General features: G+C 38.1%; 2 protein-coding genes across 2 annotated transcripts; both read right to left on the reverse strand.

The window, feature by feature from the left end:
- Positions 1-2,568: 2,568 nt before the first annotated feature.
- LOC139732427 (aminomethyltransferase, mitochondrial-like) lies at positions 2,569-10,337 on the reverse strand. The gene is made up of 8 exons (XM_071643288.1): positions 10,210-10,337; positions 8,258-8,477; positions 7,537-7,697; positions 6,870-6,951; positions 5,990-6,135; positions 4,955-5,141; positions 4,016-4,132; positions 2,569-2,786 (listed from the first exon to the last, which is right to left on the reverse strand). Exons 1-8 carry the CDS (start codon positions 10,297-10,299, stop codon positions 2,569-2,571), a joined length of 1,221 nt encoding a protein of 406 aa, XP_071499389.1. The 5' UTR covers positions 10,300-10,337.
- A 3,920-nt stretch (positions 10,338-14,257) lies between these two features.
- LOC139732461 (uncharacterized) lies at positions 14,258-17,082 on the reverse strand. The gene is made up of 3 exons (XM_071643324.1): positions 16,881-17,082; positions 15,577-15,762; positions 14,258-14,446 (listed from the first exon to the last, which is right to left on the reverse strand). Exons 1-3 carry the CDS (start codon positions 17,079-17,081, stop codon positions 14,258-14,260), a joined length of 576 nt encoding a protein of 191 aa, XP_071499425.1. The 5' UTR covers position 17,082.
- Between the last annotated feature and the right edge of the window lie 5,064 nt (positions 17,083-22,146).

A 22,146-nucleotide genomic window follows, 5' to 3' on the forward strand; every position in this document is an offset into this window, starting at 1 on the left:
ATCCTGCACAGTGATCACCTGTCTGGTTCATTGGTAGAGTAGAGACTGGTGAGTCTTTCATCACCTTGTCAATAGCCTCTACACATCTGCTATTTAATCTCTTAAAGGTAGGGGATACCTTTTACAGACCTCCCAAAATGCAGCAAAACATTAAATATGAACCGCAGGGGACTTGCTTAGGCCACTGCTTAGAAATTTGGAAGTCAACAGTTATCTAAAATTTGAATAATGCACAAAACTCAACTACTCAGTAGTTCTGTGTGTCAGCCACACTTAAGCCTTTTTGTTGCATTCTTCTGTACAGTACTGTATTTGTGATCGATAAACACAAATCTAAAAGTACAAGAGCTGATGTAATAACATATAGAGTGTGTGGTAAGAATGTATATAGAAATGTTTGTAAGTGTTGATGAACTTTCTTCACAAAATATACATGATGGACACACATGCAGTACATGGGTCTGCAAAGGTAGCCTAGTAATGTACTGGAATTTACGGTGAGCCCCGAAAACAATTCAATTCAAAATCTAACCGTCAAAAAAATGTACTAAATGTTACCTTCCACTTTCAATACTTTATGGGAGTTTCTAAAATGATATTCTCTTCAACATACCACTGTATTTATACAACTCTTCATTTAAGGCATGCAAATGGGATTCCCTACCTTTAAAACTGCCTATAAAAACTACAGGGTCACTAAGCAACAAAAGTAAGCATTTATTCAAGGACAAGTGGATGATACAAACATCTTCTCTGCAGAACCTTTCACACAATTACACATAAATTATGATTTAAGGATCCGATAGCATGGGGATATCATGGGAGTTTGAAGGCCAGCCTAGCTTGGAATATAGTTGAAAAGAATCTTGAAACAAGTCGTGTACAGCTTTACCACTGACCCCTATGTCAGTACACACTCAGTCGAAGAATCTTGACTTGAGTCGACAGTTACAGATAAGAATGCTTCGATGCTCATATTTGCTGGTACATGGCTGACAGGAGCTATTCTTGGTTTTCAAATGTATCCAGGTGAGCAGCAAATGAAGATCAATTGGACCACCCGTGAGCCCCCTTGATAACAGGTCTTTAAATAAACCTACATTCTACACATTAATGAACTTGGTGGAATACATTACCAATAAATGTACCTATATACAAATGGAGAAGGGCAAGATCAATTCTTATTGACTATCGCCATGAAATAGCATACTTTGACAAGTACAACACGCTCTAAGTACACAATAATGATGAAGTAAAACACACGAAAACTTTTAACAGAAGGACATGGCAATGGTTTTAATCCATCAAGAATTGAGCTACCAGGCACTCAAAATAAAAGGTTGCGATATATCTTACAATTATTTACAGTTGACAAATGTATAGATTGCTTCAAAAGCAAACGAACAAAACAAAACAACTTTAAAAGCTTGAAAGCTCCCTAAGAGTTGAGTCTTCTCTATTGATGTCAGATTGTTTTACAGAAAAACTAAAGATTTGAGTCTAGAAAGGAGACAAAAATTGTTGACTTTACAAGTCTTGTATAATGACTTCAAAAGAAATTTGCTTCAGTTTATGCTCTGTGTGGAAGACAAAAGTTTTAAATCATAAGGTGTAATTGCTCATGAAGCAAATCTTCAATGTGAGAACTCATATCAGTTCTACATATTAAGTTTAATCAGCCAATGCAAATTTCCACAGCATCAAATGCTTTTATGCATGATTCTAACAACTGAGTTATACTGAGGAAAAAAACACAACAAAAACTTGTTCTTCTATTGACCGTTGTCCTGTGCTTACATTTCAATCTCATGCAATATAGGGCCTACATTATATCTACCCCTGGTATTTGACATAACACAATTGGTATTTACGTCAAATTGAATATACTACTTAAATTTACCACAACCACCAACTTTTACCTCGATGTTACATACCCACATACTCCAATATGAGGTGTGATAATGTCTATTGGAATTGGCTTAGCCAAAGGTGTTTTGCCACCATGTCTTTCTGCTTATACCAAGTGTACTGCCCTCACTTGGTAGGATTTAGACAGTATAAACTACATGTACAGGTGTATTGAGATACATGTCCACTTGCCTTGACAATCTTCATGGATTATTTCAGAACAGTGATACTAGCACATACACTAGATGTAACCTGTCTGTAAAATTGTGCACAATAAAGAAGCCAAGAAGTCTGGCAGCATATATTTTTTGATTGCCATGATTTTTACATACATTAATAGCATACTTGATAGTATACTTTTACACTTCCACTTGCCAGGGACACAACATTGCTATAGCATAATTTGTTTAAACATTATCTCACATAATTTCAAGTTGATTGCAAAGAGTATATGCATATACGCCAAGCTCACGGCTGCAAAATTCATTTGTGTGTGCATGTGTGTGCTTGTGTATCAGCTAATATTCTTTCTTGAGAGACACAAACATTTCAAGTTTCTTCTTGCACTGAAGTTATTGAGCATGAGACAGTATTCATTCATCTTTAAAGGCACATGTGAAAGACAGACATAGCTATTTACCTCTCTACCTTGTCATACAATCATTTGACAATGTGATACCCAGATGGAACAAAGGGCATCTTTGTCACCACGCCCTCTATAGTTTTCTTCCGCACTTGGAAGTTGACCTTCGTTCCATTCTTGGCATGGGGCGTGGTTACATACCCCATGATCACATTCTTCTTCAACGAGGGGGAGGGGCAGCCACTTGTCACTCGACCAATAGAATCTCCTGTCGCACTAAAGATCTCCACACCAGCTGGACATAGGAAAGAAAAGTAAACTCTCAGCATTTCTTGTGACGGCATGTAAATACCTGAAATCTGCTATTGTGTAGGTGAACAGAAAACAGAAGGGGGACATGTGCATGTTGAATAAATCATTTTGAATATTGATTGAAAGGTAATGCAAATTTGAAGTCACATTTATCAAAATTAAATACACTGTCAACAGTAATATCAGAAAGCAAGGATAATCAAATCATTCCATAATTTCTCACTGCTAGTGATGATTACAAGTGTGGTTTGCATAAATCTCTAGAAGCACCTTGCTCTCAAAAGAATAAACTTCTTAATGTTGATGGCATTCATTCATTCATTCTCTATTTTTAGGTGTGCTGAGTATTTCCCTGTGCCAGCAGGTACCCTCTAGACCTGAGCACGTCTTGGAAATACAAGGACAAAAATGCAGAGTAAGCTCTGACACTTGGCTTAAGAGGTGTCATAGAGTTGTTCTCTGACAGACTGCAAAATGTATCCCACAGGCATTTATGGTAAATGCCACATGGTTCATCTAATCACGGCAAAGGAAACTGAGGAGGCAACTTGGATATTAAAGTAACCATAAACACATGGTCTGTGGTGCGGGCTGCTGTGTAAAAGCCGAACTTTATACACATTTGATCCACCAGCTCTCTTCATTCAGCTAAACTTCTGTTCCTCCTCACACTACTGTCTTTCCTCATTTCCTAACAATGCCTACCTTTAGTTTTCATAACATTTTTTCCTACCTTTTTCTCTCTGCCACGTCTGACTGAAGTCCTTTATACACCTCCTACACCCCAAATCTTTTCCACCTTTTGTCTCTTAAAGCACTTTTATATCTAACATGTCAACCAAGTCAAGTGAGAGAAAGCAAGAGAAATACAGCTTTTCTGCTCGAGTCCCTAGTCAAAGCCCGAGACTGGAGCAAAACCATGTATGTGCCGGTATTCTTCTTTCTTGCACCTTGTGCTTGCTATAGATCTGTAATGACCTTAAAACCTTACATTACTGTACCATTTTGCACCTTTCCTGTGCAGTCAAGTACGGAAGTGATGATATCATTAGTCTTTTGTTATTGCTTGGGTTGCAACCAAGTGCAAGCATGGTTAGCAACAATAGTGTTCACAGATGTTCAGGCCAGGTGAGGTTGAATAGATTAAGTTTCAATGGTGATGAATAGCAATGACATTACACTTTGGTACTCTATTCCATTCATCTGACTCACCTCTAATTGGTGGACCAGTTGATACAATTCCGACACGCCTTCTCTTGGGCTTATCCTTGATCTGTTGCAAGATGAGGTCAGCTGCCGGGAAGTCTGCTAACTGTCGCCGCCTCTTCCCTGACAAGTGCGAAGAGAGAGACAGCCATGTTTGTGAGCTCCAACAGACATTGCATAAGAAAATAATGTACAGTAATAATTGCTTCTTGAACACTGGAAGGACAGATCTTTAAATACCAGCTACACTTTTCATTCATTCATAATTCAGTCAGTCAGTTGCTTCCACCTTAGGACAGAACACAAAGAAATGTGTGAATGTGTGCTCTTGGTCCCAAAGTTACAATATCTGCATTGTAATAAAAAAAGTTTACTTCTCTCTGAAGTAAGATGGTATAGCTGGCAATTTTTCTGATTCATACAACACAGCATAATCTGAGTAGCATTTACCATTACCTGTGACTCAGGATCCCTACATGAAAACAGGGCTGCACACTAACCTATTTTTCTACTGGTCAGATTTGTCTGTCGGACCAGTAGGTACCCAGTTTTTCAATTTTTTACTAGTTCATTCTTAGAAAAATTACTGGTCCGACAGTGATTTTTACTGGTCCTGGACCGCCAGACCAGTGCCAGTGTGCAGCATTGATTAAAACATCTACCAAGATGACAATGTTCTTGTATTCATCTGCATGACAGAAGGTCCATTTTGAAATCTTTTTGAAAAACTTTGTCCTTTGATGGATAGAATAAAATCTATATCATGGCACATGTTTCGTACCAGGAATTGAAAATGAATATGTTTAGCACATAGGAAGAGAATAAGGACAAGTTCAAACCTTTCCACCTCCATATATTGCTAATGGTCACTTCCTAATACTCTCACTTTTTGAGAACTGGATTGGTATGAGATCAGACTGTATCATACCGATGAACCTCATTTACCTATTGTCCATGTGAGACTGGCTTCTACTGGTGTGGTGTCATCGTCAATGTCGTTGCCATAGAGACAGAGCCCCGCCTCTAACCTCAGGCTGTCGCGGGCACCCAGACCAGCCAGGGCTACTGCTGCATCTTGGGATTCCAATAACTTTGTTGTCAGCTCCACAGCTCGGCTGGCAGGAACTGCAATCTGAGAAATATGGCATCACCAAATATTCAGTTAGTATTGTGACAAATAGCAGCAGTTAATGATTTTGAATCAAATGAAGTATGAATAAATACATAAATAAACAAGTGAATATCTTTCGAGGAATAACCACATTGTTCTTCAAGCTGTAAATGATGCATTGAAAGTTTATCTTTCGAGAATATAATCATATACCTTCCCTTGATAAGCAGAATGGCATTATGTCTAAAGTCTCTCCACAATGTCAACATTATTTTTTGTTCTGCTTCTTGATACATACATCAGGAATAACCGGATCTTTGCCTACTTCCTACAGCTGGGTAAACAATCCATACCTGTTTTCAGCTCCCTCCGCCTGCCCCCTTCCAACCCTCCCATACTAATAATGATAATAATAATAATAATAATAATAATAATATAATAATAATAATAATAATGATAATGATATAAAAGACTCATCAGAATGACTATAAATCACGTGGTAAATGCAATTGCTGTATGCTCTCCATTTTCCCAGTCTGGAGAGATGAAATTGCAGAACAGCAATAGCTGATGATGGTCCAACATTATAGCAACATCTGCTTTTGTTCTGCTTGTAAGTATTATTCTTGCTCATTTTGTTTGCAACCTAATCCCACAATGTATATGACAGGCATTGGCGAATGTACATAGTATACTGGAAACAACTTGACTGCATGTGCAATACCTCTGAGTAAACATGCTTTTTTGTCTTGTTTTGTTTTGTTTACTGGCAATGATACACTGTACCTCTCCTAGGAATATTGACAAACTCTGCATGTAACATTCTGTACGTGTCCTGAGGGTTGCCATGGCAACCTGACTGGGCTCACCTCTACACCATCTTCACCCGTGTAGCCAGCCCTTGTCACTCTGCACCCTGGGATGCCAAAGACAGAGGTGGTGACCCCTGACATGAAGGTCAACTTGTGAAGGTCATCTGACACACCTGCTTGTAGAACTCGTGCCATGGCTGGACCTAAGCATGTGTGGGAGTAAACATACAAGACACGTTGAAGACTAGTCTCGGTCAAATGTCTATGGGAAATGGGTTTTATAGCAAAATCAGCTCATCCTCAATGGGTTAATTTAATACCAGTAGTTAGACTGCACAGCAATTGGACTACATTTTATGTACACTAACTCACATGGAATGTGATTACCAGTAAGCAAGTTTGGTTTTGATAAAAGTAGCACATGGAAGAAAAGTCAACATATAGATGCACAGTTTACAGCAATGGAGCCTGGAGTGCTCAGCCGCCTGCGTCACAAGGCAATCAGCCATTGACTATTGTAATCCTATGATTAACTAGCCCCTCAGGCACACCATCTCAAAATACCACTCACAACGTGAACAGAGAAGTCATTGTTGGTATCCAGAGATACTATATGACTGCATAAAATAACAGCCACTGGGACCATGCCCAGTCACAGCTACAGATGCAAAGAGTTTAACACATATATGCATATATGTACAAACCGAGAAGGCACTTAATCTCATAAAAATGCCAACAGATCTGTCTGTGATAACCATCTGTCTGCAATCAAAACTTTTGCTTTTCCCCAAGATCCCAAAGGGCTGCTTCAGACAGCTTTACATTACCCTTAATATTCCACACACAGAGAAAATAGAAAAAAAGGAACTTTTCATACAAGTAAAGGGTATAGAATTCTTGTCCCTCCTAGCCCCAGCTTTGCACAAGAGAAAACTACCTTGCAGAGCTACAAGTGCCATATCAGGAAGTGGTTCAAAGGTAGCATCGTGGCCTTCTGCTCTGAAGGATTCCAGCCTAGACTGTCTTGGAGAAAGAAAATGAGTAGATAAGGGATAGAGCAATGTTATTTACTTTGACCATGAATAGACCTCATGTTTCCCAAATTCTTTTCCATTAAAATATATCAAATGAGCTTTGAAGAACAAAATATTATATACAATGTATATTTGTAAAAGCATGATCCATTGGATTGTCTTTTGATGGTGAGGGGCTCATCTAGTTTACCATGTTCAGTATTGAAGATGATGATGTAAAGTTTTACAGTCAAAAGCACTCCTCTGTCAATTCACCATGATACAAACTAGTCACGCATAATCAGTTTCTGCAGAAAATCAAGCTCAAGTGTGAACCTATAATAGCACACTTTCTATCTTATCTTCTGCACTTGTTAGCTGATTGTCAAGTCTGATCTAGCATATCACAATGTCATGCAATGCTTGATGGGGGGGGGGGGGGGTGCTTTGTTTAAACAGCGAACATTTTTCTGTTGATGGTCAGATGATCTGGAGGTGTAAGAGTTCAAACTTGTATCACACATATCAAGATGTGAGCTGATAGTAAATCCTCAGTGGCTGTTGGAGACAAGGAAAAAAAAGTGAACACACCCTGATATGTGCCTGGTCCTTGTCTGCACAGCCTGCATTGGACACCACATACAGATGGTCTTCTGATGTCTGATTGATGATGAGGTCATCGATAATGCCACCCCGGTCATTGATCAAGAGACTCAGTGTACCTTTGTTTGGTGGCAGTCCCTCTATATCAGCTACAGGATTGTTGAGCAAAAACAAACAAGAAAAAGAATATTGAACAAAATAGAAATGCTCCAACAAAATGGATGTTTGCTGCCACAACAAATGACCATAGTTTCTCTTGGACAGCAATTTCAAATTGTAAATACAACAAAGCTAAGGGCCTATTACAGATTACCTAAGCAGCTGGTTTAGTGAGAAGGACATTGGAATACTTACTTATATAATTCATAAATCATATTTGAAAGACTTTGGTAATATGTTTTGAAGTTTTTAAAATTCACATAGCTCTATTTGAAATGTACCTGGTACTGCATACACAGAAGACTGACCTTAATAACATCCTGAAGAATAAAATGTGAACAGATATGATTGATAAATGTAAACCTTTGCTGATATTCAACAGGCCTATGAAGTCACAGTCTTAGATATGTTTCCTTCATAATAATGAAAAAAAGCACACACACACACACACACACACACACACTTGTAAGACTAAGGGTAATCCTGTAATCAAGCTATGAGATTTATCAAATTTTACAGAAAGTAATGGTGAAGTGATTAATGTACTGACCAACTGTGAGTGATTCCATGAATTTGACCCTTTCCCTTCCATAGATCTTGCTTTGCAGCATGTGAGAGACATCAAAGATCGCAGCTGAAGATCGGCAGTGCAGATGTTCGCTGACAAGTCCTGCCTTGTACTGGACTGGCATCGAGTAGCCAGCAAATGGCACCATTTTAGCACCATGTTCAACATGGAAGTCATGCAGGACTGTTTTCTTAAGATCAGCCTGGGTAAAGGAAGAAATATCAATATTTCTGAGTTTATACCTTATAGAAATGAAGTATGGACCTACACTGTAAGGTATCAAAAACATGCAGATTATGGTATCATGGGCATTCGTTGTACATTATATTTTTGTGACTTAATATACAAACACTGACACTGATACCTTGATAGTAATACCTTGATGCAGTAATCCCTTGAAGCAGCTCTTGCATGAAGCTATCTGGGATGAACTCAAGCTGTGTGTCGCGAGGGGGTGCCATTCAGGGTATGTACAAGTGTCTCACTATCATACTATAAAATGTGAGTATGAGTGCTCAGTGCGAGTAAAAACAGCGTCAATCCTCCTAACCTACATGGTCATTGATGGTATATAAGTGGCAGATCCAACAGGAGGCTGCATTGCTCCGAGGATGGGCAATAGCAGCTCTCTGACTGGCAATTGTGCACTTTACGGCCCTATATTATCGGTACCTCATTCGCCGTGTGCTAAGGTGATATCCCATAAACCATTCCGTACTGAGCAGCTGGCGAGCTTCTCTTGCTGTATGGAACGCTGTTTGACAAGTGATAAGGTCACTAAAAGCCCGCCTCACTCACGGCGCTTCTACAGAGCTAGCTGATCGCGCAAACCAACCACGCAGGCGAGGCTTGCGCTAAAAAAATTGTGTGTGTGTGTGTGTGTGTCCATGTAGTGGCTGCCCGTAAATCGGTAGCTATACACACTTCGCATGGCGTCTGGTAGACTGTGTAGACAAAATAAACACTAACAGACTGATGAATCGAGATAAGATTTTGTGTTTTTTTATCATTATTTTACAGAATAATTCCGCCAAGGCCGCAGCGGACATATGCCCTCCGCAATAGGTTTAATTAGTGATACCCTGCTTAATATATCACGCAAAATTCATTCATTTAAAATCATGATTGAAGCCCAGAAGTTTACCACTCGTTGCGTTCCAGTTGTGTGCCAATCAATGCACAACTCGCGCTCGATGATGCCGCGCCGCACAGGCAGCAGGGAAGGGCATTAGAGCAACCATGTGGCGTACCCGTAAGAGCTTTCATCACGCACACGCATGTTGACACATTCACACACACTGCATGCATCCCAACACGAAATCTCACACACATGTACACATGAACAGTGCCGGAAGATCCGCTGTCGAACCGCGGTGCCTGATAGGAACTCAAATCTGCACGCACTGCTCGATTAGGGTAAAATCTCGCACCGATAATATAGGGCCGTAAAGTGCACAATTGCCCTTTGACTTTGGAATAATGTTGGGTCGGCAGTGGTTACTACTGCTGGTCCCGGTAGGGGATTCCATAGTCTTATGGCTCTTGGGTAGAATGAATGAATACATATGGGAGTCAATTGGATACACTTTCAGATAAATTTAGATAAATTTTAGATAAATTTTACACTTTATTAAAGTTTCAGTCAGATAAAATAGATAATTTACACTTTGGCAATTGACTTTGTTTTATATGCTTTATTCAGTGAGATTTAATTTCATTTAATGATGAAACAAGCAAAATATGTAATGTTTCGACCCATACGGGTGAACGGCGGTGTAACGTTAACGATAATCGTATTTAGATACAAATCTAAAATTTGCGTGTAGACTTTATCGCACTCGCACTCTACTGTCTACATGCGAGTTACGACTGACATTGAAATCAAGGTGTGGGACTGACTTTGCCAGATTGCGTATGATTTTAAGTCCGCTTACCTCGCTGCTCACATTCCGAATAACTGACTTCGCACTTCGAATTCTTGATAAGATACGGATGGGGGTACTTACTCCTCGAAGAACTATCATGATTAAATTAAACAGATAAACGAGAAATTATGTTCAGCTCTGTTGTGGATCGGCCAACCATTACCAGCCAGTAACGCGGAAAAAGTGTGTTGACCTCAGGATTACGCATGTGGATTTGGGATGTGGAGCAAAAAGCTAAGCGAAGGAAAGTGCGCGCGGCCAGGCCAGGTGGTAGGATCCTCACGCTCTGAGCAGGGTAGTCTGTAAACATCAAAGAGCGTACTCCCCTAGATGTATTCCTATGTGTACGGGTAAAAAAAAAAAAAAAAAAAAAAAAAAAAAAAAAAAAAAAAAAAAGTGGGGGAGGGGGGATGGAGTGAACCCCCCACCCCTACCCCTGGTTTCGGGCCTGCAATGGCATAGAAGGAAAGAATAAGCAAATTTGATGTCTAAAATGGATCACACCTGTGATGAAAGATCTAGATCCTATAGGATTGATTCAGTGTTTTTTTGGGGTTTTTTTTGTTCAGTTTAATACAATCACATGAACATATGATACCTGATGAAATAGTTCTTATATGTCACCATGGGTAGACATGCTGTTATTATCTATATTGTCAATCAAGAAATCAAGACAGTGAAATAAGAAAAATAAAGAGACATCATTTTAATATTGCTCATGTCTACGAACCAAAAAAAAACCCCCAAATATATATTCTTGCGGTCGGCTACACGTCACTTCCGGTTGACTGGAGTGAAAACAAACAGCTTGCACGCGCTAAGCCTGCATATGCTATGCATAATGCGCATACTGCATGCTGTGCCTGCATGTGCGACGCGTTTTATGTGCAACTCTACGCAGACATGGGGACTGTTTTTCATTACTAGTATTCATTTTGTCATTTATTCATGAGATACATACATCATGTCTTGCCAGCAATATTCTAAAAATCTGGATCCTGTCGATCGATCGGTCGGATCCCGGTATTTTGCCCAAGTTGAAGGCAGCCGGACTGGACCTGTGCCCGTATGAAATCGCGGCAGGACTCTGGATCAACGACCCGAAAATGGCCAGATGTGCTGTAGAACCTCATTGAGTAGGCCCTACCCCGATATCTACGTTTACTTAGTACCTCATAGAAACTTCAGGTAGGTCTATATGCCTATATAACGTTAGTACTGTAGTAGGCTTAAGGTAGGGCCTAATTTAGGGTAGGCCTAGTCTAGGGCCTAATCCTGCTGCCCGCACAGCTACAGTAGTACAGCTTGTGCTCGCGGGGCGCCCCGGCAGAAAACACGCACAGCGTTACCACTCCAGGCTCACGCGACTGTTTGTTTTCACTCCACCGCTATCCATGACCCCGTGACACGCAAAATACCCGGATGTCCGACCATGAGAATATATATATATATATACACACACACACACACATATATATATATATATATATATATATATATATATATATATATATATATATATATATATATATATATGTATATATATATATATATACATATATATATATATGTATATATATATATATATATATATATATATATATATATACATGTATATACACTGTATAGTCAATCCAGATATAGCCTATGTCCATCTATCAACTCCTGAAAAAAAGTGATCAAATAGGCATAATCTTTGTGGGTTTGCCTTATGCTCAGAATAACAAGAAGTAATTTCACCATAATGGACAAAATAACTAATATATATGAATATATTCATGTTAATATGATTGGATATTTTGATGATGTATATAGGCCTACTGTAGCTAGCATACCTCTTCCCATCTTGCAGAATCATATCAGTGATGGATTATAATTTGTCTTTAATTCTTTCCCCTTTCAAAATATCACACTACTGTGAATGATATGTACACCTTAAAACTATGTAGTCCACAAATTTCATATACTTCTGATGCCACAAAGTACATGTACTACATATTAAATTTTGGAATTCAAGAATGGGTATCAAACATCCAAAAGTCGCTATATGTATCTTAGCTGGTTGCAGAAAGACACACCTGATCATTTCATCTATGGGCGTTTACAATTATTATGCATGGAGTGTCATTGTAACTAACAGCTTGGTTTCTATCAAATACATGATCTACGTATTTCACATTCTTCTTGACATTGTTGATTATACATATATATATGCTTGTCTCTCCCTTCTCCCCAACTACCCCCCCCCATCTCTCTCTCTTTCTGTACTTCATTCAATGTTTCTTTCTTCCATCCCTTTTTTTTGTCAAGTTCTACCAAAACCATGTTTATCATATTGTCTTATCTCTCATTTCATTTTTGCTCCCTTGCATGTCTTCTTCATCTCTCTTTCCCTTTCTCTGACACAGAAACACACATCAACATGCATTATACAGCTGCATAATTAAAGCTTTTATGCTACATTGTAAATGGATTTCTAACCATGCTGATACATTATACACTTTCATTTATATATATATCACACAAGTATTAGCGATGTACAATATCAAATGAAAACTTGAAATGTATCACTTTAGACAGAATATAGACAGAAAAACACAATAGCAAAGATAATTTTCACATTAGTTAAACTTTATTCTACATTTGCATCAAACATTGATACTCTTCACGATGTACAACAACAACGATCCATTCAGGAGCCTGTCATTTCAAATTATTTTGCATACAACTGATGTCCACCAGAAATATTATTCACCTTCCCATCCTCTCCTGGATATGTGGCATCAAATGGACATTTTGACATTGTTGTTTTGCTTTCAATGTGCCTCCTCTATCTCCTTCTTTTACTTCACATACAATATTTCAAGGTCTCATTTAGAACATAAATCATCTGCATGATCACTGCAAAATTAAAAGACCCTGTCAAGACTCATTATAAAATGGGTTCAAGAATGTAGCCAATTGGAAGCGCTGAAATGAGTCACGTGTGCGTGCATTATTTTCTTCAGGTAAGCACTAAGAAGAGTCTCTCTTCCACCTCCCTGGCCTGACGTACGTCACAATGTTTTACACTAGCAGTGCGCACTCAATCAGTTGTTACAAGTGCGTCACGCGCTACTATACACGCTGTCAATCCTGTAAACAACTTCTAGTTCGGGCCGCGGGCTGCCACAACAGCCGGCGGCCTTTCTTGTGCATAACAGTACGTGGCGTACGTATACTCTTATACGTACGTACAGTACTAGGTGAGTGTGCGGGATTTCCGAATGCGACGTGCGTAAATGTTTGGGACGAACATCTTCGGACATCTTGACTTTTGAGCGAGTGCTACATGTAGCTGACTGGTATTGACCCACAAAGGTACGTGAATAATGCTGTTAGTTTTCGACCCATTTTATAAAACTAATGATGCACAGGATTATTTCGTGGCGTTAGTGAAGGTGCGGCTCACTCTCGAGTATTGACAACGGTTGCAAACATGCACTCGGCTGCGCCTCGTGCATGTCGCACCATTGTCAATACTCTCGAGCGCGCCGCACCTTCACTAACACACTCTATCCTGTGCATCATTAGTATATTATTGCATACATATTTATACAGAATCATATCTTAGGAGATTATATATCACAAGTTTGCGATCTTACAACTTTCATTTGTAGAGGGAGACAAATTGAAGAAAATTCACACCTCGACCGTCACCTCTCTGCTTAATATTCTCTTGCTACACTGAATCACAGGGGCAGACATGTTTCATAAATCAGTTACGTATATTATCAAAAAGCCTTGATGGTGACTATAAACATGCATTAGACAGCAAATTCCTTCAAATAGAGCTACCAGTACTCAATGTCAATAAAGGTAAAAGTGAAAAAAAAAAACTATTGTTGAAAATAATTGTCTTACATTCAACAGTGGAAAACAAATTATCATGCATTAAAAATAAGTAAGAACACAATGTACAACACATTCCACTATCAATTTGCACAGTATAATTTGCCCCTCCCAAAGGCCTTCCGTGGAATATGACATCATAGACCACAAGGCTCCTTCATCTGAACTATCTGTCAGGCACTTTACAGTTTGCCTCTTCACACTGCCGTCCTGTTAGTCTGAGGCGGTTGCGGGCAAACCACATGTAGCCGCGGTCAAAGATCCCAGAGAGCAGTGGCCACTTCATGAACCCGGTCATCCAGCCCCAGCCCAATGCTCTGTACATGGCGTCCACTGCATCAATTCTGGTGTGAATCTGTAGAGAGAAGTTAGGACATTCAGTCAAGAAAGACATATTAAAACAAAATTCATGAAGTCATATGGAACTTCTGATCTTAACAAAGATGACTGCAAATTAACTTTTCTCCTTCTCATTATTTTGATGATATTGCTTCAGATTGTTTTCCTTGACAAAAACCAAAGCAAAGCAAAACAAAACTTTGATTTGCTGCTGGTGGAAAAATGAAACCAAAATTCTCATTTCCACTTGCTATAAAAAGTGGAAACGAAGCATATACAACTTTCATTAGATATGCTCAAGTTTCCAATCCATACAGAGTTTTTTTCTAACTCTTTTAGTCCAATGACATTTTTATTCATAAGTGACTTGTCTAGTAATTCCATGGGCTTTCCTGTTTCAGCTGTGGCTCTAAACATTTTACTTAATATGCTGGGTCTCATAGGTGGGTGTATTAAGAACGTATATTATATTTCAACATACGCTGTACCATAGGACTACATGTTTATCAATTGTTATACTATGTACAGTATTACATACAAAGTACCACCCCTCTATTCTGCAGGTCTACTAACTAATAAACTGTATCTATGTTTTCAATACTTAAATTCTTATAATCTTCACAAACACTATTCATTATCATTACTATCTTACATTTATCAATTTCTCAACCTTTAAATTTCTAGATAGGTGATTCATCAATCAATTTTGCAAAATCATTTGTTGTGACCTGCAACATAGGTGCAGTTAATGTGATCCATATGTAATTATCATGATGATTAACTTACATTACAATTATTACAATTATTCATTATTTGTTACGCATAAAATGACTAACCTCACATTCACTATTATCAAAAGGCATTATTAGAATGATTATCATCACTATTATAATCATTATCATCATCATCACCACCACCATCATCATCACCATCTGTCATACATGAACCAGGGTCCCATTTCATAAAAAGTTGATATGATAGCAACTCTTGCTGGAATGGCAATTGTCATGATAATGACAAGAATCCAGCTTCCTGATTGGCTGTTGCTATGAGAAAATGCCATTCTAGCAAGAGTTGCTATCCTAACATCTTTTATGAAATGGGGCCCTGAAGTGTAGGCTTGAGGTGATGGCTTCAACTTCTTACCACATTATCTGGACCAATCACATGCATGATACCCATTGCCTCATCCAGGGGGATGTTGTTGTGCTCTTGCTGGTTGTATCCTGGCTTGGAGATGTCCACAAAGTGGAGGACATCTTTCTCTCTGTTCAGATACCGGACAAACTTGATCTCTTGGATGCAGAGAGGACAGTCGCCATCATATAAGATCTGACAATAAAAAAACAGACAACAATAACACTTCAGCACGATATTGACAATATCATCTATAGCTGCCTCACATTTATGGATCACCCATTTTGTGGAATTTCTTTTTACACAAGGAAAATATGTAGTGCATACATGGTGTGTGTATATAAGGTGTACTTCATCTTAACACTGCATCTGTTCAATGTTCTGCATGGTATTCTTTAATAGAATGATATTCACGCATTGAAGGTACTTTAGTGTCTGTTAAAATGAACAAAAAAATTCACCTTTCCACTGGCAATATAATACATGAATGATGCTATGGCGTATTTTATTACTACAACAGCTAGTGTAAATGTGCATAACATAACTTGGGTAAAAGAAAATAATACAAACTCAAATAAAAAAATATATAAATCACAATGCCTTTCACTTGGCCATTAATTTGTATTACTTTAAAATTCACAGACAGTGAATTTTAGATTTTTTTTTTTAGCCTCAGAAGAGCAGGCAATGTAGTTTATAGCACATATACAATTAAATGCATGAGTTGTAATTATTTCAATGTTTTAAGAAATTATAGTATTTTCTATGTTGTTCTTCATATTAAGGCCACCAGATTTCATTGTTGGACACAAAAAAAAAATTCAAATTTGATGATTTTGATGACCTGAACAGGCTATCCCCCTCCCCCCCCCCCCCCAAAAAAAGTATCATGTACAATAAGCGGCCCAGTATAGAAGAGATCGAGAGAAATATACTGTAGATATCAATGGGGATTTGTTATAGAGATTGATGGGAATTTTTGTGTGCAATTTAACAGTCCATGAAGACTAAAAGTTGCATGAGTATAAGATTTAATTGTCTTGCCTCCATATTAAACATTGAGTTATAAGTTATCGCAGTATCCATATGATTAATTTAATTCAATGTTCTATCATACATAGTCTATATAGATCTATACAGTCAATAGGCCTGTCATCAACCAGTCAGCATGCATCATAAAATCTTTTATGTCAAATACTGCTAATTGTGCATTCATTGGTGAGTAAAGCAATTACTAAGGTAATGACACTTGATACGTATATGGGGCAAAAGCTGGTCTTTTCACACAACATGTTCACAATCTACATACATACCTTGGTTTTGCCTGTCTTGTTTGCACCATCACTCGCTGCACTGGACGATGCGTCGACCGAGTCTCTCCCGCTGCTGGCTGTCCGTTCGGTACTCGTTGAAGCGAGGTATCTCCTGCAAAGACTGCTACCAACCGAGCGCGATTCGTTCGTGGTTCTTGAATGCAATGTTGACCAAACCAATCTCCGTGAAATCGAATTCATGGTCGAATCCTCTTTCCTTCAAGGAAACTGCAAAATATCAAAATCTGAACTAAGTGTACAGTACCGCTGTCATGTCGTAGTCCCTGTTGAGATCGATCGATGGCTCGTGTCTATCTTGGGCTTTTCACGCTGTACGAAACGTGTACGGAAAACAAAAGTTATGCAATGCATAAAAAAAAATAGTCTAGATTCCAGGCATGTCTTTTTAATTGTCTACTAAGCCCCGTGGGTCAGGACAAATTTGCAATGAAATTCCGTTACAAGTCATTAATACATGGGTCAAAGCTCCGAAATCTACTCTCCAAATGACAAGCTGAAATGACAAACCTTTGCATTGCAGTAATTCTTTTAGACTACAATTTTCTTGTAGGCCTACATTAAAATAGTAATTTGCAGTGTAGGGCTGAAACTAAGATAGCAATTTGCTATGTGGAGGCTGAAAAAGAAGTTATCCGATTGCGGAACTGCAGGAAAATTTTGCTCTTCCCTCGACACATTTTTGTTGAACACGATGCTTATACTTATTGCTGCCATTAAAGGAATGCCAATGGTGCAGTATTGGTGGAGATGAGAATTGGGCTTTTAACTTTTTGCAAGAAACCAAGAAAACACTTCTGAAATAGTACAGAGCATACAATTTTAAGGGGAATTCAAAGTTTATTTAATGAAAATCAGGTTTAGAATGACTGAAGCACCCAAAAACAAAATCAAACAAAGCAATCGTAATAAGGGTGGGTCCCACACTTTATTAGAATCGCTCGGATTTGGATATCTCAGCCATTTCAAAACCAATTTTCATCAAAAAAAAAAAAAAAGCATTGAATTCCTCATGGAATATTCTCTTTCATATTTTATAAGGGGTGTCTCATTATCTCACCAAAAAATGTTACAAATCTGATATTAGGTCTCAACCAAAACTATACGATCCTTTTAAATGAGCAGATAATATGTATGCCACCTCACCAAGCTAAGCTTCAGATGTAAGCAGATGCAGTGTAAATACAATGTATGTTTCAATAAATACAGAAAAAAAAAACTTAAAAGAAATAAAAAAACCTGTGCGTGTATTATGGTACCTATATCACACACACACACACACACACACACACACACACACACACACACACACACACATTACATATTATTACGCCATCAAACCTGCTCTAGCGATCACTTGTCTTAACGACCACCTAGCTGCCCTTCAAAATCACATGGACATTAACCGCAGAGATATCCTACTGTCGAAAACTTGTCTGTAGTGGACCACATAATTGGTTTTCCATTGGACTGTGAACATCGAACGTATAATCTTTCACAGAGCATCAGTCAGCTCGGTACGTACAGTCAACACTTCTAGATTTTTTTTCAAGAAAGTATAAGAAAAAGCCAACCAACAGGCCCCAACCAACAAACCCCTAATGAACTTATAAGTACCTTTTAACCTCACTGCATAACCATTTTTTACCACAATGGCTATTAGGGCAAGAAGAATGTCCGAAACCCTGAAGAAGAGGCATAACACATTACAAATTTGGTGAAACCATTCAAAGTTGTTGGAAGCTAATAATGCATTACAATTTCATCTTTTCATCTTTTGTGTACTGGAACCGATACCGGTATGTGGATTAAAATCCTCATGCTTCAATTCATCCCTACTGTATACACCTAGAATGATAATAATGGTATCTAAGACATAAACAAGATTGAATTCTTCTGGACAGCACTTAAATCAGTAGATCTTTATTGAGGAAAACACAAACAAAACACAAAACAATATGACACAATACAGAAATATCTGCAAAACTCTCGATCTGAGTTACAGTATGATGTCATGGAAATAAATCAATACAATTATGCTATTTTATACATTACTTACTCTATGTCTTCGAATTTCTTGTTAAGTATTTCATATATTATGTCTGAGTTTTGGTCGACGCAAGAGACACATTGACACAAATCTTAAATATGCCACACACTGTTTTTTTTTTTATTCACCAATACAATAATATGTTTGAATAGCTAATCATGAGGTCATAATTACAAGATTTACATTATTTTATGCTCTTCAGAAATAAATGTTTATGCATAAACTCACATATTGAAAACGCTCGACACTTGGTAATGGTTCCCACACTTAATGTCATCTTACATTCCTTTAATGTACTGAAGGTGGCTGGTCTAATCTGGTATGGCAATATGATCTACTGAAGCAGATTTGTGCAAGAATATAGTTCCCTGGTATACTTCACTTTATGTCCTTTATATCTTCTGTCATGAAGAAAGATGGATTGTATGGATTATCAAGTCAAACAAAATCAGCTTGATGCTAAAAAAGGGGGGAAAAAAGAAGGTCTTATATCTGAAAAAAAAATCCCACAGCTTGTTTCTGTCATATTTCAAAGTCAGAGTAAGAATAGAATGTGAAACAAGGAGCCCTATTTTACGAGAATATAAGGTAGTCCCTTATAATAGATCTTCAATGTAGGATCATGTCATTTGACAGATATGCACCCTAGTGTTGTAAAACCACTGTAGAGAAATTACACTGAATATTTCCATCACAAAGATAGGCAACATGCAACTATCTAACACAGTTAAGTAAGGATGCAAGAGAGAGATAAAGAGGGAGAGAGAGAGAGAGTTAAAACAGACAATTGATATACTGTACTATAATCACATAATGCTTTAATACTGATTTCTAGCCTTGCAATAATAATTCAGATTTGTAGGATAATGCCCCAATATTAATACTTTATCAAAAGTCCCCCCTAAAAAAACAACAACTTCCTTGCCTAGAGAAAAGTTTGCAGTCACATTTTATCCCAGTTACATGCTGTGTTCCATCACTGCAATAGATGGCAAATTCTACTGAATATCCTCCAAGTTCCTTCAAAGCTTGTGTGCCTAAGAGAGAAGAGGGAGAAGAAAAGAAGATCCTTGATGGGTGAATGATGAATTGCAATATGATTGCTGCACTATACCTGGTGACATTTTACACGATATCAAAGTTGATGACCTGCAGAAATATTGGCAGAACAGAGCAAATTCTATACATCTGTATCCTGACATAATATAGTTAACTGAAATTTTTTTTTCAGAATATATAATAGCATAGTAATTTGAGATTCATATGAAAGTATACATATATATGTGTATATATTTCTCCAGCTGAAGGCAGTAATTCTGGGTAAGTGAATACAATGTATCTAGTCGTATCCTGTACTGCTGTCTACTTCTTGTGATCTGTTAACACAGACACTTCTTTACACACATCACAGTCTGATATGAACTAACATCCTCTTTTTTCTTCAATATGGACCATGATGAAACGAACTAAAAAGGAAATCCTGCCAGACGTAGCAAAGAGTCTTCCTGGAAGTTTGTAATCTTTTCAAATCTTGTCCAAACAGCAGCACCCTTACAGAGCAATCTGGTTTAAATTTGGTCAAGGGCTTAACGCAACTGCAATAAAATTTCTGAAGCAACCTGTCGTTACCACACTGTATCTCATGTTATAAATCATTGAAGAAATAAAGATGTATGTTTCAGAGTTGAGGGGTTCTTGTTCCCCTCAATGCACTATCAAATTGCAGTGAAAATTACAAGCTTCCCTATTATTGCTTGCACCAATCTAATGATTCTCAGAAACATACTGGTATTCAGCCTTCTTTAAAACCACTCCTGCCAACTACCATTCATATGATACCGGTACACAGTATATCAGTTGGCGGTAGAAATGACATCGCTATTGTCCATTTCCTCTCGATGCTACGATTGAAGTTAACAAGAATAGAACTTCTCAAGAGTGTCTGTGTTGTTTCTAGATATCTAACTCCTCATAGTTATGGGCTGTGAAGTGTCCTTCTCTACAACAAATCTATTATGTGACCAAAAACAAACAAACAAACATTACTTTTCACAGTAATTTCAAAAATTTGAACTCCTTGTCAGCATACAGTTATTGTGTCTTTCATAATGCCTGTTACATATCAGATACACTAACCTCGCTTTCACAATTACTGAGAGTGCTTAATTTGAAACACAATTGTAATGACCCATCACTAGAATCTTGTTTCAAGTTAAGCATTCTTGTCGTGTGAATGCAAACTGGAATGGGGGAAGGTGATTTGAATCATAATTCAAATTGTGTTTCAAATGACGTCTGGAGGTGTTTTCCAATCACGTTTCACCTGAATTATGGAGCGAAACAGTCGTGTGAACAGATTGACCTCCAATGGCGTTTTTGGAGGGAGGAGCTAAGGTGACCTTTCAACCACTTCCGCAAAAGGACCGCTCTCCTAAAATGCAGACACTGCATTCAAGAGTGATTAATGGGAACTCAGAAAGAAGCCACACATCCCCTCCATACAGTGAAATTCAAAACCACAGAATCTGCGAAGCCTTCCTTATCTATGTGAATGAAATGTGAACAAACCATGACTTGAATCACAATTGTGATCGTATTTGCAATTCATCATTACAATTCCAGTTCTTGATACACTGTAGGTGTGAAAACGACCCAACAGACATCCAATTCTCAACACATGCTGACACACACACATGTGCATTGTAAGACCATTTTTGTCCTTGTCTTGGTCCAGGGACTACATTCAAAACACAGATTTGATTCAAATTATCTTTGTGAATTCTAGCTACAGGGTTTCATAATACTTTCCTTCCGCACATTGTCAATCCCAGTATTTATCCTGCTAAAATGCAATGTAACAATCATGAAAAGCAGTCCCCCAATATACAGAAAATTTATTGGCATTTCTGTTCCCTGATACCTTGTGTTAGAGGTTCACCTCTTAATGCTTTTTGTGTGAATACATGAAACACAAGAGCAGCACTAAAGCAAAAGGGCAAAGCTGTTTGCTAACACTACAATGCCAGGCCTTTAGCACAGGAAAATGAAGTGCATGGGGCAGATGCTCTTTAGAATATTGATATCGTTGCTAATAATTGATGTATATTTTACTAGTAAGACTAGTGCTAACCATTGCTGTAAATAACATAGACACAAAGACTTTACACCATGGCACTAAATCACATATCGATTTGTGTG

Source organism: Diadema antillarum, unplaced genomic scaffold (genome assembly GCF_040938485.1).
Source record: "Diadema antillarum isolate AM-2024a unplaced genomic scaffold, OU_Dant_1.0 seq00000423_RagTag, whole genome shotgun sequence".
Classification (NCBI taxonomy): domain Eukaryota; kingdom Metazoa; phylum Echinodermata; class Echinoidea; order Diadematoida; family Diadematidae; genus Diadema; species Diadema antillarum.